Raw genomic sequence first — 22,453 nt, forward strand, 5'->3', positions numbered from 1 at the left:
GTTTTGTTTTCGTTGTATTATTGTTTTTAACTGAGATATAGTTGATTTACAATATTATATGTTTCAAGTGTATGACATAGAGATTCACAGGTTTTAAAGATTGAACTCCATTCATAGTTATTATAAAATATTGCCTGTATTCCCAGAATTTTGCCATTTTAAAATTAGCTGATGTTTCATGAGGTACATTTTAGTTCACTTGTTGCAATTTGAGGGATAACTTCCTTGGATTTCATTAGAAACACATTTTCAAGTCATCTTTTTTTAAAATTTTTTATTTTAATTTAATTTTTATTTATTTATTTTTGGCTGCGTTGGGTCTTTGTTGCTGCACGCAGGCTTTCTCTAGTTGCAGCGAGCGGGGGCTACTCTTTGTTGTGGTGCGTGGGCTTCTCATTGCGGTGGCTTCTCTTGTTGCAGAGCACGGGCTCTAGGCGCGTGGGGTCAGTAGTTGTGGCTCACATGCTCTAGGGCACAGGCTCGGTAGTTGTGGCGCACGGGCTTAGTTGCTCCGTGGCATGTGGGATCTTCCTGGATAAGGGCTCGAACCCGTGTCCCCTGCATTGACAGGCGGATTCTTAACCACTGTGCCACCAGGGAAGTCCCTCAAGTCATCTCCTATCCAAGTGATTTCCGCAGATGGCTGACTTGGTCCATTTTATTTCAGAGAGTGGTAAGGAAGTAACAGACGGGTAATAGAAAGGTCTACACTCAAACGTTTTTATTGCAATGATAGCTGTTATGAAAAATGGTGATTCTGTGTGAATGGTTTTAGAACCAGTGTTCCAACATTGTGAATATTATATAACCACTAAAAATAATTATGAGGGTACTACAGGAGTGCGGAGAAAGTGTATAATGAAATTTGAAGAATGCTGCATAAAAATAGAATATAAAGTGTGCACAACTGTAGTAATAATTATATATCAATAATAAAATAGATACATATAGGAAATATGCAATGAAAATGGAGTTTATAAGTAAGGAAAATGGAATTATGGCAATTTAATAGTATTTAATTTTTTTTTTTTTTTTGTCTTTTAAAAACTTCAAAATCTCATCAGGTTGGTTGTCCATTTGGGGGCTGCCTTTAGTTAAAGTCTACAGCCTTATGTATGCTGACAATAACATTTGACAGAGCCCAGTGTGCTGTTGTTACTTTACAGATTTCATGTGGTGACCAGCTTGGGTAATCTTTTAGGTAACAACGACTGACATACTGTATTACTTTTCTTTTTAGTGATGAAAATGCCAGGAAAGATTTAAAGACATTACCAGCCTTTCCAACCAAAACTCTGCAGGAGCACCCCTCCCTTGCCTACTGGTAAGCCACGCCAAGATTGCCAGTGACCCTGTTACAGTAACCTCCACGGAGAACGGCATGCTCTTCAGGGAGCTAAAAGAAATATAAGTGCGGAAAATATCAAACTGCCCATCATACGTGTCAGTCTAATCATAAGTAGACCTTGATCCTTCCAGTGAAAAGGTCTTATGAAATCTCTCTGGAGATCATTGTCCCAAGACTGTAGTCATGTGTGAAGGGTGGCCATGTGCCTTCTCGTTCAAGTGCATGATACATTTGTAGAGTGTGCTTTTAAGTGAATCCTGCTCAGTAGATGTGCAGTCACTGTATAATGCAGGCTTAATGTGGCAGAGTGCAATACAAGTGGTATAAAATACAGATTTCCTTGAACAGAGGCATTCATAATAAACAGAAACAACCTGAATGATCAGGTTTCCTCTACAGGCAGAAGTCATTGTCTATTTTGAGTTGTTTTATTTGCCTGTATTTTAATGAATCCATAGTCCCCATTTCCCATGCAACATTTTCCCTAGAAAAGTACGTTTTCTCCCCTTGAATTACTTACATTCCCTTTAAATATATTTTCCTCGATTTAAGGCTGTGAATCCTGAAGATGGTTTTCCTTTCCACTAAAAAAACTGGTTACAAAATAAATATTCAACATGAATAGCTGTAATATGAAAGTTGGAATATTTCCCAAGTCAATAGTGAGAGTAGGTACTGAGGCTACATTGCATCCTGAGTCTGGAACCTTCTAAATAAATCATTGTTAAGTGATAGTTTCTTAAGGATAAAAAGCAAAGACCAATTACTGTTGCTTATTTGTTGTATAGAGATAAAAACGTTTATTCTTCTCAGTTATACTTGAGATATGACTAATGAGCTACCAGTCTGAAAGGAGGGTAAATAACTGAATGATGTCAAGGGTGACCAGACTTCAGCCTGTTTCTCCTTTCTAGTCAAAAAGTTTTATTCTAAGACAATAATGAAGGGTTTTCTTCTAAAGTATTATGTCCACAAGTAGTGACAGTAGAATATTTTAGATTGAACACTCACTCAGAAGCATTTTTAATTCTTTCTAAATCTTTCTGAACAATTTAAGGAAAATGTCTATAATACCTTACACTTGCTGATCTCTCTAAAAAACCCTTTTAATTTCCCCAGCAAGGCTCTCTCACTAGCATTTAATAACATTATTTTGTATTTATTATATTCCATTCAGTTATGGGAGAGAATATTAGTTTTTTATTTGATGAATTGATATTATGTTTCCTTTTCTAATAACTTAAATTTTTAAAAATTTACATATTATATAAGTATATTATATAAAATTATATAAAATCGAGACAAGGTAGTTAAATGTCTGAGGTTCAGGAGTCCATATGTCCATATCCTACAAAAACAAAAGTCAACTAGCTTCTATCTCCCAACCAAGTTGGTCTAGGCCTTCTTTCTCAAGTGTTTCAAGTAGGCCACCTGAGAATCTTGAAATTGGATCTGTACCTCATACAGTCATGCATTGCTCTACTTTTCATTTCCTTGTTTTACAGTGAGGACAGGGTAATTGAGCATTATTTGAAAATCAAAGGTCTGACTCGGGGTCAAGCTGTGGTTCAGTAAGTATCTTTCTTTGTGCTTAGATATAGTTGTAATGTCTTCCGTTTGAGAAAGTCATCTGAAATGATTTCTATTGTGTAGTTTGTGTGCATATAGTACTCACCTGGTTAGAAGTATCTTACCATGAATTATAAAGTGTCTTGGGTCACTCCATACTTTGGTGTCACCAATTCAGATGCCTACCAGTGTCAGACAGGTAACAACAATGAGAACTCATAGGCCAAGTGTAGGCAATAGGGAGTGGTGGGGACTGTGGTGAACTAGAGAGCTTTTGCCCTGGCTAGAGACAAGACTACTCAGCTTCAGCATTCAGGCATAATCTTGCCAGATCATCTGATGTTTTTCAAGAAAAGCTGGAAATTACAATTTTTTAAATCCTAATTTTAAACATTGCAAAGTAATTTTAAGAAAATTTTAGTACAACATGAGCCAAACAACATCTATCTGGAGGCCGTGTTTTGTCACCTGGTTTGTGACTCTATTTTGGGTGGAGCACGCAGTGTCAGTGTTGGATAATCTGTTTCTTTATGGTACCAATAGCAGACCATAATGATAGATTTCTGCATTTTAGACCTATAGAGTTACCGTCATTTATTAAGAACAGTTTACAGGCTACACTGAAGTTTTTAAATTGTAAAAAGTAAATTTATAATTTAAAAATTTTTGAATTGTAAAAACGAATATAGCATTATTACCATAGTAATTGTACAGTAGAATAACTGTTATGGCCATAGAAGTTTTAACAAAAAAATCTGCTGAATATAGCTCAGAGCATGTGAGAAGTGAAATAAGGACTTGGCGATTACTATTCCCCTGGTCAGTGTATAGATTTCCCCCACATCCCTGCTCTTGCGCTCATCTCCTTTTTATCATAGTGCATCTGCTGTGATCTTCAAGACAGAAATGAGAAGTTAACAGCCTGAAGTTGAATCCCTGACTTGTGCCTGTTTTGTGAACTAGAAAACAAAAAGGAATAACAATTTCCATGAAGGATTTTAGGTTAGGTTAATGAATGTATTATGAACTGTCCTTGTTGAAATGCAGCATCCTCTTACTTCCTTTGATCATTATCATTGTGGCTGCAAATAAGAAATTGTCTAACTTGGTAGTTAAGGCTCTAGACTGTGGAATCCGACTCACTTTGTTGGAATCCTGGCTGTGCAGTGTAATTGCTGCCTGGCCTTGGCACATCTACCTTTTTTAAAAAAAAATAAATTTATTGGGCTTCCCTGGTGGCGCAGTGGTTGAGAGTCCGCCTGCTGATGCAGGGGACACGGTTTCGTGCCCCGGTCCGGGAAGATCCCACATGCCGCGGAGTGGGTGGGCCCGTGAGCCATGGCCGCTGAGCCTGCGCGTCCGGAGCCTGTGCTCCGCAACGGGAGAGGCTACAGCAGTGAGAGGCCTGCGTACCGCAAAAAAATAAAATAAAATAAAAATAAATTTATTTATTTTATTTATTTACTTTTGGCCACGTTGGGTCTTCATTGCTGCATGCGGGCTTTCTCTAGTTGCGGCGAGCGGGGGCTACTCTTTGTTGCATTGTGCGGGCTTCTCATTGAAGTAGCTTCTCTTGTTGTGGAGCACGGGCTCTAGGCGCACGGGCTTCAGTAGTTGTGGCTCACGGGCCCTAGAACACAGGCTCAGTAGTTGCAGCAACGGGCTTAATTGCTCCGTGGCATGTGGGATCTTCCTGGACCAGGGGTCAAACCCTTGTCCCCTGCATTGGCAGACAGATTCTTAACCACTGTGCCACCAGGGAAGTCCCCCTAACTTTTTATATTCACTAACATGTAGACCTTTTACTTTAAAAAGTTATCACATTATTGATAACAAGGTCCAGAGCCATTGATCTCCAAAATGTTATTAAAGAGTCCACTTGTATCATACAGGAACCTCAATTCTGTGTGGGCAGAGAGGAAATCTTACACAATTTAGTCCACTCCATAAAGTCTTAAAGTTATACAATAAATACTTGTTGAATTAAAAATAACAAGAGGTATATCATCACTTTAATTTTTTTTGGGGGGGTGCATATTTTTAAAAATCAGGTTTGCATATAATAAAATTCACTGTTTTAAAGCATATATTTCTAAGAGGTTTGACTTAAAAGTTAAGTATAAATTTCTAAAAGTGTACCACCATCAGTGATAAAAACCACTGTGTTTTTATTATAGCATGTTTGCTTAATTTACAGCAAGCAGAAAATAAGCTTTATTTTTTACTTATTATGAGCATGACCCAAAAGTTGATTCTCATGACTTGCATCATTAGGTGCTAGTTTAAAAATACTTGAAGTTTGGGTTTATAATAAAGTACAATATGTTTCTAAGCCATAGAAATTTTAATATGCAGAAAATAACATTTCCTGTAGCTTTTTGAAATTGAATTTTTGTTAACAACCTCCCAACATTTGGATAAAGTAAAATATATTACTCCCTGGAGTGGTTTATTCTATTTCTACTTTAGTCAAAGACAAAGCTATAATGAGGAAAGTAGACACAAATTGTGTTTCTTTAGATCACTTTTCCCAAAAGGACCCTCCAACTAATTTAATAAGAGGTTATAATATATATTCATTTTCCATAGGTATATGAAAATAGTAGAAGCTCTACCGACCTATGGAGTCCATTATTATGCAGTAAAGGTAAATACTTTTATGTGACAAACCTTTCATCATGCCTGTGTTATTTTATGAGAGTTAGTGAACAACACCAACTTTCTAAAATCACATAAATCAATATGCATATATATGTAAATTATCTCTAGAAATTTCAGCATTTAGAATAGGATTGATTTTCTTAAAAAAATAAAAGCCTGATTGTATCTTGTCATTTTTAGCAAATCATAAAGCACATTATTTTTGCGAAATACTAGCTGTGTTCAGATGTGTTCCCGAAGCCTCTGTTAGCCCTGAAGTATTCAGGTCATTCTCTTTTGGCACACCTAATCTTTTAGCTACTTTTGCTGATTTTTCTCTTTTCCAATTGTGCACCTTTCTAATGCTACTAGATGTTCATTTGATAGTGCCTTTGTATGAGAATCATTGAAGAATCATCCAGTATCATTTCAGCAGCTTCACAAAACCCTCAAGTTTTTACAAGATTTGCAGTACCCATTTTCAATTGGTATGTTTTATATTTGTGTAGTACTTTCAGTTGTTTATACACAGGGAGAGATTAACTAAGAAATATTTTGAGATGATAGAGGATAAAGCATATTGTTAAGAAGAGAGTCTTGTTTGAAAGAGGAATAATTTTATACTTGATCAATCTTGAGTGACTTTTCAAGTTCTGACAGTGTTTGCAATTCAAAATGGTGGGGAATTGGATAATACCTGTATAATGAGGACACCTTGTACTAAGAATACGTACCAATTCCACTTTAATTTCTACTGATTCTTAATTTGTTTGCATATGGGTATATGTTTAAGCCCAAGTTTTTCTTTCCCTATGGCAGTATATATCCCTTTCTTTGGCAAGACCTAAAAGATAAATTTATGAAAAAAAATGTATTCCTCCCCTCCCCATATGTACCTCGAAGTCATTATTCAAGCATCTCATCTTTGAATCATATAATTCACCCAAAGAATTTTTTAGTATTCCCATATTCATTTGTTAAGTATATTATAAACATTAGGATTTGGAACCACTTTTCTCATCGTTGTAATTCTTTGGAAACTTCTCTGACCTTTATAGCTGGTTACTAATCAAGAGAACAAAGAGCTTTTTTTCTTTCTCTTCTTTTTTTTTTTTTTCCAGTGGTTAACTGGCTTTGTACTCTGGATTAATTCCTGGTTGAATTACTTACATTTTATTTCTTCTCTCCAACTGTTTAATCCTAACAATAATGCTACTTTCTTTTTGATGGTGTTAATAGTATTGGTGTGCTTTGACTTATAGATCTTATTTGAAGAAGCTCTAAGAAAGCATTTTAATAACAAGTCAGGATTTTAAATAGTGTTTTGCTTTCCAAGACAAAGTTATTTTAACTTGTTGATACTTGTTAAAGGATGAAATTGGTAGATGTTACTTCATCTCTGTAAGCCTTAACAATTAGGTCTTGGTTCTCATGGTTTTCCATCTTCCAGGATAAACAAGGACTTCCTTGGTGGCTTGGAATCAGCTATAAAGGAATTGGCCAGTATGATTTGCAAGACAAGGTGAAACCTCGGAAAGTAAGTGTGAATCATTTCAGACAGTTATGAGAACATTGAGCTGTTCTAGAGCTAGAAACATCACTTTATGGGGCAACAAGCAGTCTTGGGTAAAGAATTTTTGATTAGTGAAGTCCTAGGTTTAGAGAAGACTCAAGTTAAATGTGAAATACTTTTTATAATTCATTCGTGCCCCATTTATACAGCAGTTCCACGTCTGATCATTTATCCTAAGGAAGTAAAATTACACACAAAGATTTAACTACAAGGATGTTGATCACAATGTAGTTTACAAGTGCATACAATTAGGTTTCTATTTAAGTTAGTATGAACATGATGATGTCATTTGTTTAATGAATTTTACATATATAAAAATATATACATGTATCCACACACATATGCACACATATACATATGTACATTGGATGGATAAACAAATGGGTGAATTGTAAAGACGTTAAGTCAGAATTTTTGGTGCTAGTTACCTCTCAGTGATACAGTTATAAGTAACCTTCTTTCTACTACTGCTGCTAGTTTTGCTTATCTTTGTTTCACAATTTTCCACATTTAACATGTCTACTTTTTTGTAGAGGAAAGTAAGTTACATGCTATTTATTAAAGGGTCACACTATCAGGTTTGGATTTTCCAGAGCTAATAAGTTACATTCTTGGCAATTTGACTTTGAAGTTGTTCCTCTTGACCAAGCACAAGTGTACAATACTTTTTTGCCTATATAAGAAGTGATGAGTTCGTGTAGATATCCATCTAGCTGCTCTGGCCTACTCAGTATTATAATGACATAAAGGCTTACCCGTGCTGTTAGGTTTTGCCGCGCTCCGTGTCCTCTACTGCCAGCCCTGGGAATCACAGCTGTGAAACAATGACCTGTAATAACAGACCGTGGTTAGGCTGCCTGCTCTATCACACCCCGACATCACCGCCTTAAATAGCTCTTATCACTTCCATCTGTCTCTTGCTTTAATTTGTACTAGAAAAACAGCCATATTTTTCATAAAGTCAGGCCCTGGTCATAATACCACAAGCTTTTCATCTTCTAAGTGTCCTTTTAGCTTCAATCAGTACTTACAATCTTCCTTTGAGTTTAGAGAATAAGTTACCCTTTTCTTCCCATTTTATGGTTGTGAAACTGGCACAGAAAACATGAAAGGGTGTTGCCCAGGACAAACCACAGCCCCCTTTGAATGCCCATCCAGCTCTCCTGGATCAGACTAGCTGGGCACTGTGGCTTCTTATTGAGAATTATCAGTAAAAATAGGAAGGCATTATTTTTAACAAAAGATCCATCTGTGTGAGGCATGGTAAGTAAGCATTTGTGTAATCATACAATTAGAACTTGATCTGTATAATTTTGGCCCAGTGACCCAGATCAGTTGAAGTAAGGAATACTTGATTTCCAGGAGGAATACGAGTAATTTTGGTTATATTTGAAAACTTGTTTCTAAGACCAAATTTCTAATAATGTTAGAAATGATATGGGCGTACAGTTTTTCTTTACAGTCATGTATTTTAATGTTTTTACCAAAAGTTTTAAATATTCATTGTAAAAGAAACCAACAACAACAAAAAAAAGCACACACTACAGAAACATCAATTGGGGCAGGAAGTTCTTCAGCAGCCCCCATCCCTCCCCTGTGATAATCACTGTCAAGAGAATGATACTGGTTGGTTTGTTTGTTTATGAATTTTGTTTTATTTTTTTTATTGAAGTAGAGTTGATTTACAATATTGTGTTATTTCGGCTGTACAGCAAAGTGATTCAGTTATATGTATACATAAATTCTTTTTCGTATCCTTGTCCGTTACGGTTTATCACAGGATATTGAATATAGTTCCCCATGCTATACAGTAAGATCTTGTTGTCTATCCGTTCTATATATAATAGTTTGCATCTACTAACCCCAAACTCCCACTCCATCCCTCCCCCCCCGCCCCCCGCCGTTGGCAACCACAAGTCTGTTCTCTATGTCTGTGAGTCTGTTTCTTTTTTGTAGATAGGTTCTTTTGTGTCATATTTTAGATGCCACATATAAGTGATATCATATGGTATTTGTCTTTCTGACTTACTTCACTTAGTATGATAATCTCTAGTTGCATCCATGTTGCTACAAATGGCATTATTTCATTCTTTTTTATGGCTGAGTAGCATTCCATTGTATGTATGTATCACATCTTCTTTATCCATTCATCTGTCATGGACATTTAGGTTGTTTCCATGTCTTGGCTGTTGTGAATAGTGGTGCTGTGAACCTGGAGGTGCGTGTATCACTTTGCTGTGTAGTTTTGTCTGGATATACGCCCAGGAGTGGGATTGCTGGATCATATGATAATTCTATTTTTAGTTTTCTGAGGAACCTCCATACTGTTTTCCATAGTGGCTGTTGATACTGCTTCATTTAGACTTTGTCAGCACGTATACTAAGCTTTTACAGAGAGAAAGAAATCTTACTATGTATACTATTCCATACTATGTCATATTTCTCCAAATCACTTCTAAAACAGATGTCTTTTTACTCTTTTTAAAGCTGACTAGGATTCCATGGTGTTGAAATACATAATTTATTTAACCAGTTCTCTCCTGATGGACACTTGGGTTGTTTCCATTGTGGGAAGAGTGGGTTGGAGGATAATGAATTTCAGTCAAGGCAAATAACTAGCCCCTATTATCTATTTTGTAAGATCATGTTTTCTTAAGGTAGACCTCATCCATGTTAACATTTTTTTTTTGGCAATTTATTTCTTCCCTGAATTTTACTTTAAGAAATAACATTTCTTTGGTTTTTCTCAATCTTGCATGTAAAATATAACTTAAATCGACTCACAAGTAATTTCTTAGCTGTTGTGGCTTGAGAAAATTGAGATTCTCACAGACTCCAAATGCATCTACTAAAAACAACCAGGCTTTCTTCCAAAATAATGGTGAATCAGAATCTACACAGTAAATATTGCTGTTAATTTCCTCTCAGTTGCTCATGACTCACAGGCCTTTCTTTACATTCACAGTTTCATAGAAATTGGTAAATATTGTTTGACACTGATCATAATCAGGTTTGCTTGTTCATCTCAGAGTCTATAGACAATGATCAGAAGCCACTTCCTTTTTTCAGTGTGCAAGAGTTTTCCTATTTCATTTTCAAGACATGTCATTCAGGTCGAAAAGGACCATAAACAGGCCATCTGGCGTCATCACTGTCTTGCTTTCTCTTTCTTGGTTATTTTAGCAGGTGTGCACTTTGTACCACTGCTTGCTTTCCCCTTGCTTCTTCTGTTAAACCTGACAATGGATTTTGCTTCCGTATCTTTATTTTTTCCTGTCTAGACAACTTAAGCGTTTCATTGGCAGGAGGACGTTCTAACGTCCCTGTCTTGGCTTAGTTGCACAAATAAGGGAATGCCTAACTTAAAGGGACGTGAGCACTGACATGTAGAAGGAGGCTCACGCTTCAGCTGTTTGTATGGACCTATGTCCCAGCAAGTTACCAATGGCCGGGCAGGAATGAAGGTCCTATTGCCAAATTGGAATGAAACAAAGGCTGGAATGGGAGGTTGCGTAGATGCTCAGCCTCTTGAATCACATGCCTGCTGCATTATAATTACATGGCTTAAAAACAGGCCAGAAGGAGGAAGAATTACCCATGATAAGATGGCGAAAGTCTGTTTTGAAAAAGGTTGGTCCGAGGTCCCCAGGCTGAGGCCTCTGTCCTTTCCACATAATGTCTCTCAGTTATAGGGTCTGAATATTGGGACTGTGTTTGTGTTACCTCCCAAAACACCCAGCACAGGCTCTTCATGTGTACTGTCTATAAAGCTTTTGCCAGTCAGGGGCTTCGATTTGTTTGCTTCGATTTGTTGCAATGCAACAGGGCAAGGGTTTGGGAAACAATCCAAAGACTGTCTCTGATGTCATTTGCTGTGTGACCTTGGACATGTTGCTTAACCTCTCTTTAACCTTAGTTTTCTCCTCTGTACAATGGTAATACCACCAACTACTAGGGTGGTTGTAAGAATTAATGCGATTGTATTTAGTGTCGTGCCGGATGCACAGTCATAACACCATAACTGGTAATTACTCATTTGTAGTGAGGGAGAGAGACAATAAAGAAGGATATGAGAAATATTCTTGGATCACTGGTTAAGGAAGGACCCAACATTGCTACAAACCCAGAGCCCTAGTGTCCCGCATAAGAGTCCACACTCACAGTTACTATTTTCAGAGACTGGTAAGCATTCTGCCCCTCCCAATTCATTAACCACAATGCCCTAAGGTATGATGCAAATTAAGAGGAATTTTTTAACTTCTGAATTACAATCCACAAAAATTACGGTATTAAAAAATCAGGTCATAAGCAGTTTTTCTTTTAAATCCTTCCTTTGTGCATGAAATGTGTCATTGCAAACTCTCAGGGAATGTGAAACATACCAGAACTCAACTTCAAATCGTAGGATGTTCAAACTTAAAAACGATGAAGCTTTATTTAAAAAAGAAAAATTCAAACACGTGCCTTCTCGGTTTTTATTTGTTCATTCGGTATTTCAAGGAAAAATGTCTGTTCGTCACAAAGAAGTAGACAATGGGTCTGTGGCTGAGTAAAGTATTAGTATATGTCATGACTGATTTGTACCCCTCTAGCAAGTTAGTTCCCTGGGGAAAACCAGAACCTGTCCGAGGTGGGAGGAGAAAAAATGACATGCTAGTCAAGGTGTTACAGGTAGACCATAGGAGGATAAAATGATTTTCAAGATTAGTATCTTTGGCATTATAAGACTAATAAAGTCTTGTGATACATGTCGTTACCCCAGGGCATTCCAGGGTGGGGAAAAGGTCTTTAGCCATCAGTTAACTGAGTTTTTTAAATTAATTGGAATTCCCAACTGCCTAGAGCAGACGAATTAAGTAACCAGCCCCAAAGTCTTCCTGTTTCCTTTAAACTCAGTGGCTTGCTCATTTCTCTAAGCACGGCCATCTTGATCATTTCTAAACCCACCTGGCTTCCTCCAACACTACGCCATCACCATGGACCTCCATTAGGATGCTGCTTTTAAAGCTGCTTAAATTCTAGGTGAGGTTAACTATAGGAGAGACAAGAGGATGTGTGCCATCCAGTTGTATTATACTTTCTACATCAATACAAAATGAAGTATGATGTGCAGGGAGAAAAACAATTACAGAATGTCACCCGGAGACCAGTCCATCCGGTCTATACTTTGTAAAGTATATAATTAAGCTCCCGCCACACCAGGAATCAATTTGATTGTTAAAACCTTCTACAGAGTCGGTGGGAGGAGAACTCCAACCCTATAGCGTGGATTTGAAATAAGAACCAGTCTGGCACTCCACTTACTGGTTGGCTGACCTGGAGCTGTCACTCAACCTTTTGGGTCTTTATTTTCTCAACTATCAAAATCAAAGAATTTTATCTACCTACCTCACAGGTCATTATGTACACCCAATGAGTTAGTGAATTCTTTCACTGACTATATATTTTTCTTTTCTTGTTTTAAATTTATTTTTTTTGAAGTATAGTTGATTTACAATGTTGTGTTATTTTCATGTTTACAGCAAAGTGATTCAGTCACACACATGTATATATATATATTTTTTCAGATTCTTTTCCCTTATAGGTTATTACAAAATATTGAGTACAGTTCTCTGTGCTATCCAGTAGGTCCTTGTTGGTTATCTATTTTATATATAGTAGTGTGTATATGTTAATCCCAAACTCCTAATTTATCCCTCCCCCTGCCTCTTTTCCATAGATATAGAAAACAAACTTATGGTTAATTATTTTTCCCTCACACCATACTCTAATTTATAGAAAGTTTACTGGGCAGCATAGGCATTGTCTTTTCCTCCTATAGTTAATCACTATTGGAATTTGAAGCAGTTCTTCTAAAACAGGGTACTCTCAGAGAATTGGATGGGCATTGGTAAGTCTCCATTTCCATCTCACGACTGGTAGGCGGATGGAAAGAAGCCAAGGCAAGCAGCCTTATTCATAAAATCACCAAGTTTAGGGACTCCCGTGGTGGTCCAGTGGTTAAGAATCTGCCTTCCAATGCAGGGGACGCAGGTTCAGTTCCTCGTCGGGGAACTAAGATCCCACATGCCTCGGGGCAACTAAGCCCACATGCCACAACTAGAGAGCCCGTTCGCCGCAACAAAAGATCCCACGTGCCAAAACGAAAGATCCCGCGTGTCGCAACTGAGACCCGACACAGCCAAATAAATAAATAAATAAAATATTTTTTTTAAAAAGGTTTAAAGAAAAAAATCACCAAGTCTAACTGCAAAGGAGGCTGGGCAGTGTATACTCTAGGTGGGTGTTCATGGACAAAGCCATCACTCAAGGTGTTTTGTTAGAAGGAAAAATAGATCCTGAGGGTGATAAGTAGTTCCTGTCACTCTGTGTTTCTTTCCTTGGAAGTCTTCCAGGGGGATGGTAAATAAACAAGTGAGCAGAGAATGAAGACATAAATATACATTTTGAATAGTCTCTGATGGAAACAAATGAGACGGAGGGGCAAAAATGGGATGGGTAGGGATGTTTCAGGTGCTGAGCCAAGGCCTCTCTGAGAAAGGTGACATTTAAGCTGAGACCTGAAGTGTGAGAAGGAGCCAGGCTTAAAACAAAGAATGGGTTGGCACGTTCATGTCAGAGAACAGTGTATGCTGATGGGAGGGAGGTGGGCGCGTTATAGAAACTGAGAGACCCCTACAGCTAGAGCTTAAAGAGTGAGTGTGTCCCCTGTAGAAACTGAAGGTGATGGTTGAAAAAGAGGAAAGGGCTGCTGGACAAGCAAAACCATTCGATTTCATTATTTCATCTGCTACTCTGTGTTTCTAGGCATTTACCAAATCGCTGAATTGTTGGCACATACAGAAAAATGAAAGATAGCTCTCTAATAGGATTGACCAGTCCAAATGCAGAGAAAGCCAGTTAGTACATAAAGCATGGTGAAAATTTTTTCTATCACGGGGCATAAACAGTAAAGTTTTCTTCATTCTGTACTTACAACCAAAGATGGGTTTGGTTTTAATTCATTCATCCTTCAGGAGCAAATCTCTAACAAAGTGCAATGTACTCTGATATTTTTCCAAAAAAAAAAATAATGAGCCCATTCTGTCTGGAAGGGCCCTATAGTACTTTATATATATTTTTTAAGATTTATTAATTATTTATTTAACTTATTTTTGGCTGCGTTGGGTCTCAGTTGCAGCATGCAGGGTCTTCGTTGAGGCGTGCGGGGTCTTTCGTTGTGGCACATGGGCTTCTCTGTAGTTGTGGCGTGCAGATTTTCTCTTCTCTAGTTGTGGCGCCCAGGCTCCAGAGCACGTGGGCTCTGTAGTTTGCGGCACACGGGCTCTAGCTGAGGCGCGCCAGCGCAGTAGTTGTGGCCCGTGGGCTTTGTTGCCCCGCGGCATGTGGGATCTTAGTTTCCTGACCAGGGATCGAACCCGAGTCCCCTGCATCGGAAGGTGGTTAACCACTGGACCACTGGGGAAGTCCCCTACTTTATATTCTTTATATCGTTTAAGGAAAAAGCCCAGTCCCAGTCGTCAAGGACCTGACAACCCATCTGGAAAGACAAAATCATGTTCAAATTAGAGATTTTTATTGAAAATATTTAATAAGCAGACTAGGTACCAACCTGTGAGGAGGGATGCCAGCTGTAAACATCCAGAAGAGCCATGCAGGAGTCTCTGAGCGACAGGTCAGCCCTGGTTATACCAGATACGTGCAGTGAGCGCTCTATTGCAAGTAGTAACAGAAGTCATTAGATCAGCTCTCAGAGGTTAGAGATTTGGCCACAGAGGGAATTTATATGAGGTGGCATCCTCTTAGATGGTCAGATTTTTATATCATGCATTTTCTGATACCCAGGACTTCTTTGTCTAAATAAACGTTTCCAAAAATACTCAGAATGTTTCACTCCTTGTGTTTAGGACCTGATGTTTTATGTGTGAAGGGTTATCACATCACATCTGAAAAAGTAATTTTCTCTACCTGAGTGTGTACCATTTGGTGTGTTCCCGGGCATTGAGAGCATGGCCTTTTGTAGTCTGATCAGTTGTTCAAAGTCCTTCTGGGAGGGAACATTTGCATTTAGAAAACAATCCAGGGCTTCCCTGGTGGCGCAGTGGTTGAGAGTCCGCCTGCCGATGCAGGGGACACGGGTTCGTGCCTTGGTCCGGGAGGATCCCGGAGCGGCTGGGCCCGTGAGCCGTGGCCACTGAGCCTGCGCGTCCGGAGCCTGTGCTCCGCAGCGGGAGAGGCCGCAGCAGTGAGAGGCCCGCGTACCACAAAAAAAAAAAAAAAAAAGAAAACAATCTAGACATCTCTTTGTTCCTAAAGACATACCTAGTTGAGATAAAGAGAAATCCAAAATTCATTATTTTATAGCAAAAATTTTATCTTCTTCATCAACACACTTCACCCACCAAAGCATAGTTATGTCACCAGAAATTATCGTCTGAGTCAGGTGTTCACATTCTCTGCGCTATTTATGTTTTGGGCCAGATCATTTTGTCCTGAGCATGGTCTGATATTCAGCAGCGTCCCTGGCCTCTAACCACAAGATGCTAGTAGCAGCCTCCCCTCCAGTGTGATAAACCAGACATGTCTCCAGACATGGCCAGATGTTCTGGGAGTTGTGGGTGAGGGTGGGAAGTGAAGAGAAATCATCATTGCTAGAGAACCACTAGTCTCAGTAAAATGTGAGAGACTGAGTTCTTTTCTGCAAATGGCTGCCATAATTGCTGCCGTTTTCTTCCTATGAGGTTGAACTGGGAATTACTCTTTTTTTCTTTCTTTTTTGGTTAACATAACAAATCTCCGTAGAATACTCTTCCCAAGTAAGAAAGGCAGGATAGTGTGCTCTGGTAACTGGGGAATTTGGAGCCATGGTTGTGCTTGGGTGTGAATCCCAGATCTGCCCCTATTTAACTTTGGGACCTTGGCCAATTAAACCTCTCTGAGCCTCAGTTTTCTCTTCTGTGAAATGGGGCTAAATGTAGTACCTCCCCATAAGGTTGTTGGGAAGACTCATTCTCAGTCACATAAATATTTGGTCGAAATGGATAGCTGGATAGAAGGTAGGTCAATTTGGCTTTCTCAAAGCTCATCATCCTGCAAAATTCTCATTTTCTGGTACTCCAGGAGGCCAAACAGATCTGCTAGCTGGCTTGTGGGTACTAACAGTACACTCATCAAGTGTAACTTTTTTTAAATGAAAAAAGAATAAATCAATAATACAGTGATCTTGTTTTGCATCACGTTACAGCAGGGGAATCACCCTATGTGAGTCATTATTTGATATACAGTCATACACCACGCTGCTCCTATTCCAAATTTAGTCATTTCCAAGTGAATTCGCAGTTAAATGATTAACCTGTATTATAAGTTCTATTACAAAAAAAAACAAGCCTCTGATGATGTCTTTCCTGTCATTGCCTAGTGTTAAACCTTTGGGTGCTGTCTACTTTCAATCCATCAAGATTCAAAGAGACAGTGCATCCTTTCTGTCCAAGACTTTTCCTTGTCTTTCGCTACCCCAAAGGTCCCCCTTGCTGGTAGTGGGTCACACTCCTCAGCATTTTTGTACATGCTGGGGCATGTCTCTTCTGGGTACTCCAGTCAGGAGGGAGCTTGCTAGCTTGCTGCCACTGCGTCTCCCTGTGGACGTGCCTTTGACACATTCCCTTGCCCCTCCTCTATGATCTCTGTGATACAGGAACAGTGAACAGATTCCCTACCTAGAGGGTGTATCAGGAAACCACCAATGAAATCAACAGAGATACAGCCGTTTTTACAGAGGCTGAAGCTCATAGAATTGGAAATCTGAGGGACGCAGAAGTGTCAACAGAATAACCTGGCTATTTCTCATCAGTGGAAAGACAGATATGGGATCCAGACAGCAGTTTCTAGTTCTCTTTCTGCTGTTAAGTGGCTCTCCTCCATCTTCAGAAGAGATGATAAAATAAGGGAATTGGACTGAGGGTCCTTCCTAACAGATGCAGCTAGCTTTATCGCTTACTAAATGTTGATTCTGAGCCAGGCACTGTGCTAAGTGCTTCATAAACATAATCTCACTAAACCCTTCCAACAGCCCTCTGAGGCAGGCATTGTTGGTCCCATTTTACAGATGAGGAAACTGAGACTCAAGAAAGTTAAGCAACTTGCCAAATAAAGCGCATGTGGTGAAATCAGCATGTAAACCAAGCAATCTGATGTGGTCCAATCGGTTCAGGTAAGCATCACAAGGAAGGGGACCTGGCTGTTATTTGCCAACAAGAACAGGACCTCACGCATAGAAGGTGGACAAGAAATATTTGTTAATTGAAGAGGAATGTGTAAAGGACTCCAAGAGCTACTTAAGTGTGTGACTCCCGGTTTCCTAAAAGTCCCTCTGCTTTTCCTTACAGTCTTTTTTCCTAAAGTTTGACAATGGCCTCAGATGTTTAGGAACCAGTGTGACTGTAGCATAGGAAGGGGAAAGAGGTGATTTCTTCCAGTTCTTTAAGGCTGTAATAGTGGGTGGCTATCAGTAACTAAATATTGAGGTTTATTTAGTTTTCCACAAAATGGCTTAAATATTCAACCCATGCATCTCATTAAATAAAGTGTAATAACGTGTGGCAAATTATTCTAAAACCGTCAACTTCCTTTACACCTAAGGATAAAGACTATGGCATTTTACACACATTCACTTTTAATATAAGATTTGATGCAGCTTTGGTTTTCTGTGTCAGTTATTAAATTTTTGACACTTTCTTTTTTTAAGACAAGGTGATCTGTGACCTAAGGAAACATTCTCTTCCTGTTGTAGTTTTTTGATTATCTCTTTGTTACTATCGTTGTTCACATTGCTCCTCTTGGACTTTTTTGTTTTATCTTTGTTTATTTATTTTGTAATCTCAAAGTAATCCATGCTATTATTTCATCTCTTGCTATCTACTTCCTTCTTTTGATGCTAAAGGGCACAACTAATCATTCTAGATGAGAGTAGAGTAGAAAGAAGTCCTTAAGACCTAATTTATGGTTTTATTGTCGCCATGCGAGTATTTCCTTTCATTACTAACACCATGAATTCTAAACACAACACAATTTCAAACTCATCCCTCCTAGTGAGTGCTACATAAACAACAATAAATACTAATTAATGAATGTCATTATGCTTTTTAATGATCACTTTAGAAAACAGTCCAGTTTCATGCTCGTAACTCTGTGTTGCAAAGCAAATAAAAGTCCTCTTCTCCTACCCCCCACCCCCAAATCTCCAAGAGTGGGAATTTTGTCTTGGGCAAATTTTTGTTTTTCTGTTTTAATATGAAAATTACAAATTTTGTTTATAGATACACATTCATATAATATAATATATATAATAGTCTTGTTCTATCCTGTAAGACATCGTACCCTATAATAGTCCTACTCTGTATGAGCACCAGTGTTCTCCAAACAGTGGAGAATGTGAAGCATACTTTGCTCCCTTCTACCTTCCTTTGAATTTTGTTCTTTTTTCTTAAATGGTTTCTTGTAACCATTCTTCATCTTTCAGGTGATTTAGAGTATTCCTTATATGTCAGGCCATTTCTCTCTCTTTCTTTTCTTTTCTTTTCTTTTCTTTTCTTTTTTTGGCTCTGCTGCATGGCTTAGCTTGCAGGGATCTTAGTTCCCCGACCAGGGATTGAACCCCGGGCCAACGGCAGTGAAAGCGCTGAATGCTAACCACTAGACCGCCAGGGAATTCCCTATCAGGCCATTTCTGTAATACAGAGGCCCCAACAAGTCAGGTCAGCCTGGTGGCTATTTCTTTGGCATTTTCCTATTATCCTTCCATTGGTCCAAAGTCTTGAGTGATTTTGACCAGAGGGGGGCCTTTTATTTACCCTTTAAGGAAAACACTTAAGGACAAAAAGGACAGGAATGAAGATCGGGCAGCTGCCTGCTATGTGCCAGGTGCTGTCCTAGGCGTGTTGCATGAGCAATGGAATCCACTTTAACCTCGGCTCCATTGCCATTTTCAGAGCCTTAACCTGCTCTCTGAGATGGAGAACTCCAAGGTAATTTAAAAGCACAATAGAAGAATGATTTCAGAAATTTCAAAAGAAAAACTAGCTTATTTTCAGCTGCCAGCTAGATCAAGAGCAACTGCAATTAGAAGTGTTTTCCTAGCAACCTCAAACATTGATAAGAATCACAGAGGTAATACATGCATAAAATAGAGGCCTCCCAAATGGTTAGGGAGTGGAAATCTCACTCTTGTGTGAAACAGACCAACCTTTGGTCATTTTATACAAACTTCTATTATTTTAATTTTTAGAAATTAAAAAAGTACAGGAATACCAAGAATGTGACTATACCTGCATAACCACTTAAATTGACAATTACTAATATTTTGTTATATTTACTTCATCTTTTTTTTTTTTTGCGGTACGCGGGCCTCTCACTGTTGTGGCCTCTCCCGTTGCGGAGCACAGGCTCCGGACGCGCAGGCTCAGTGGCCATGGCTCACGGGCCCAGCCGCTCTGCGGCATGTGGGATCTTCCTGGACCGGGGCACGAACCCGCGTCCCCTGCGTCGGCAGGCGGACTCTCAACCACTGCGCCACCAGGGAAGCCCTCAACTTGTTTTTATTAATAAAGTAAATCAAACATGACTGGTAACATTGAAGTTTTCTGTGCCACTTACGCCTCATACATTCTACCGTCCCCAACCGCTATCACGAAGGAAGCTTGTGCCATTCCTCTTCACTTTTATACTCTTACAGGCACATATATGAAATTACATTTTGCAAAAGCTTTCCAGGGATCGAACCTGGGCAATAGCAGTGAAAGCACCAAGTCCTAACCCACTGGATCTCCAGGGAATTCCCTGCAAAAACTTAAGATTTCAGGTGGGGAAATGGCTTTGCCTTTCAGACTTAAAAATGCAGTCTCATTCCCATAACTTCGTTTGCAAACCAGTTGCCATCTAATTATTTCACTCTTTAAATTAGCTGAAACCCTTCACCTTTTAAGTAGGGTTTTTGCTTGCAGGGGGACCGTCTGCTGTCCGTCTGCTGGCAAAAGCGCTAGTATTTCACGTTTGTAAGTGATGAGAGGGAGAGGTGGCGGCTTTCAGAGATCAGGTTTCAAGTCTGGCCCTGGTTTTATGTGTGTGGGAATGGACGCAAAGGAAAACACAGCTGAGCTGTATTGTGGCTCTTCCTGTCAAACCTGTTCGTGTCCAGGGTGAGTTAAGCGGGGGAGCAATGTCTCCCTCACCCAGCCTCTAGTGAAGTTTATGCCTGGATTCAAAGCAGCTTACTTCCCAGGAAACAACCATCTGAATCTACCCCGTACGGGATTTGAAAAATGTGTCTCTGTCCTGGGAAAATCTGCTAGAGAGAACTTGGCTGTCCTCTTCCTGATCAAAGAAGGAGTGGAACTGGGGTGATGTCACTCGGTGGAGTTACTGATGTCAGTAGGGTGTCAGCCGTGGGAGGTTCGGTTTGTGAAACTGAGTTACACCTAAGTGTCTTAGGAAACTCCATTCAGAACTCACCGGAGCTGCCCCGCCAGGACGGGGCGGGGAGGGAGAGAGCACCTCGGACTTTTCCTTCCCATTTCTGTCCCACTTTTGGAACCTTGGGATTAAAAGAAATGAAAGCCTCAAACCTATGGACATTTTAGAAAATCGGTATGTAGCTTTAAACTCTCACAAATCCTTCTTTCTACCTGGGTGATGGTTGTAGTTACAGACACTACGTGTTCAGACCATGAAGGGCTGTGTTCTTAGTGGGTGCTGGTTTATTTTACTCCGTTTGGGACTGGGGGTCCAGTTTGGAAACGTCTGTCTTCCAGCTATATGTGCACAGGAACCTTTAGCTCGTGCTGTTGCTCTTCGTGAGGTTTACATGTTGGTGAAAAGTCTTGATTCCCGGACCCCAGGAAATGGTTTTGCTGATCATGCATTGCAGAGAAGTTACTATCTTGATGATTAAAATGCTTTTTGAAGATTGTCTGGACATAATTTTAAAATCCAGCCGAAGTCTAATAATGGAATGAAATCGCTGTGCTAGTATTTCTCTCATCATCAAGACTGGGATGGAGAAAAGAAATTCAACTATGACGTCAAAGTTAAAAGGACAAGCAGGGGCTCAGGTTAACGTGAGGGGTTGGGAATGAACCCAGAAAGTGCAGCAGGGCACACTCAGTTCTGTGAATGAGCTGCTTTTCACAAGTTATTTATTAGATTTCAGATGCCCACTGCCAGTAAGTAAGTTCTCTTTCTCCCAACCAACTGGCAGATAACACCCAGTGTAGCATTAGAATGTCAGCAGTAGAAATGGGTTCTATTTACAAAAGCTGGAGGCTCTAGCTCAGAAACCAAGAGGTCAGTGTCAGTGTTCAGTCCCACGCTACCCTGCCTCCAATTCCAAATGCTCGGTTTCTGTCCCATTTAGAGGAACTCTTGTAGGCGGGAAACTGGTATCTCGGAGACTCACCCCTGCTTGGGGTTCCATTTTACTTTCACTTCGCATTCTTTTGAATTTAATCTGTGGTCTTATTGAGACAACCCTTTGAATTTCTTTCCATTTAAATATGAAGTCAACGTCTTTGAACAGAAGGCATATGGGCTTACTGGAATCGACGATTTCCTTACCCTTTTATTGAGTTGAGTCAGAGGAAAAATAGTATGCACGTTCCCCACAGTTGCTTGGTTTTATTGTTCAGGAAAGATTGAGGAGGTGAAGATTACCATCAGAACAAGATTTCAGGTTATAGTTGGTTTGTAAAGAGACTGCATTACATATTCGTGCCTAATCTTAGTGCTTAATTCTTAATCTTAATTCTAGTCTTAATCCTTGATTTTTTCATTATTAAGCTGATTTCTAGATTTAGTAAAAGTTAACCTTAATCAAAGCTGTGTGGCTTTTCTGTTTTCTTCATTTCTTAGTTATTCCAGTGGAAACAGCTGGAGAACTTATATTTCCGTGAGAAAAAGTTTGCTGTTGAAGTTCACGATCCACGGAGGTGAGGATCACAGACTGTTTCCTGTATGAGCCTGGTGACCATCCAGATATGCTGCTCTCAAATTCACGTGCGCGTGTTGTCATTTCTCTTGGGCATATATGTACGATTGTAATCGCTTGATCGAATGGTAACTCTTTAACCTTCTGAGGAACTGCCAGACTGTTCTCCAAAGAGGCTACACACCCTTTTACATTCCCACCAGCCATGTGCGTGGTTTCATTTTCTCCGCATTCTCCCTAACACTTGTTATTTTTAGGGGTGTGTGTGTGTGTGTGTGTGAGAATAGCCATCCCGGTGGTGTGCAGTGATAAGCTCATACTGCTTTGAATTTGCACGCTGAGCATC

The 22,453-nt window shown here is 39.4% G+C and overlaps 1 protein-coding gene across 7 annotated transcripts in view; it reads left to right on the plus strand.

The window, feature by feature from the left end:
• The window catches only part of FRMD4B (FERM domain containing 4B), a 334,728-nt gene that overhangs the window by 288,117 nt on the left and 24,158 nt on the right, over nucleotides 1–22,453 (plus strand). For all 7 annotated transcript variants that reach the window (XM_033424804.2, XM_033424806.2, XM_033424807.2 and 4 more), the window contains 5 exons: nucleotides 1,241–1,324; nucleotides 2,854–2,919; nucleotides 5,507–5,564; nucleotides 7,008–7,094; nucleotides 22,032–22,108. In XM_033424804.2, coding sequence (XP_033280695.1) covers nucleotides 1,241–1,324; nucleotides 2,854–2,919; nucleotides 5,507–5,564; nucleotides 7,008–7,094; nucleotides 22,032–22,108 — 372 coding nt within the window. The remainder of the gene's footprint in view (nucleotides 1–1,240; nucleotides 1,325–2,853; nucleotides 2,920–5,506; nucleotides 5,565–7,007; nucleotides 7,095–22,031; nucleotides 22,109–22,453) is intronic.

This window comes from Orcinus orca, chromosome 10 (genome assembly GCF_937001465.1).
Source record: "Orcinus orca chromosome 10, mOrcOrc1.1, whole genome shotgun sequence".
In the NCBI taxonomy this organism is placed as follows: domain Eukaryota; kingdom Metazoa; phylum Chordata; class Mammalia; order Artiodactyla; family Delphinidae; genus Orcinus; species Orcinus orca.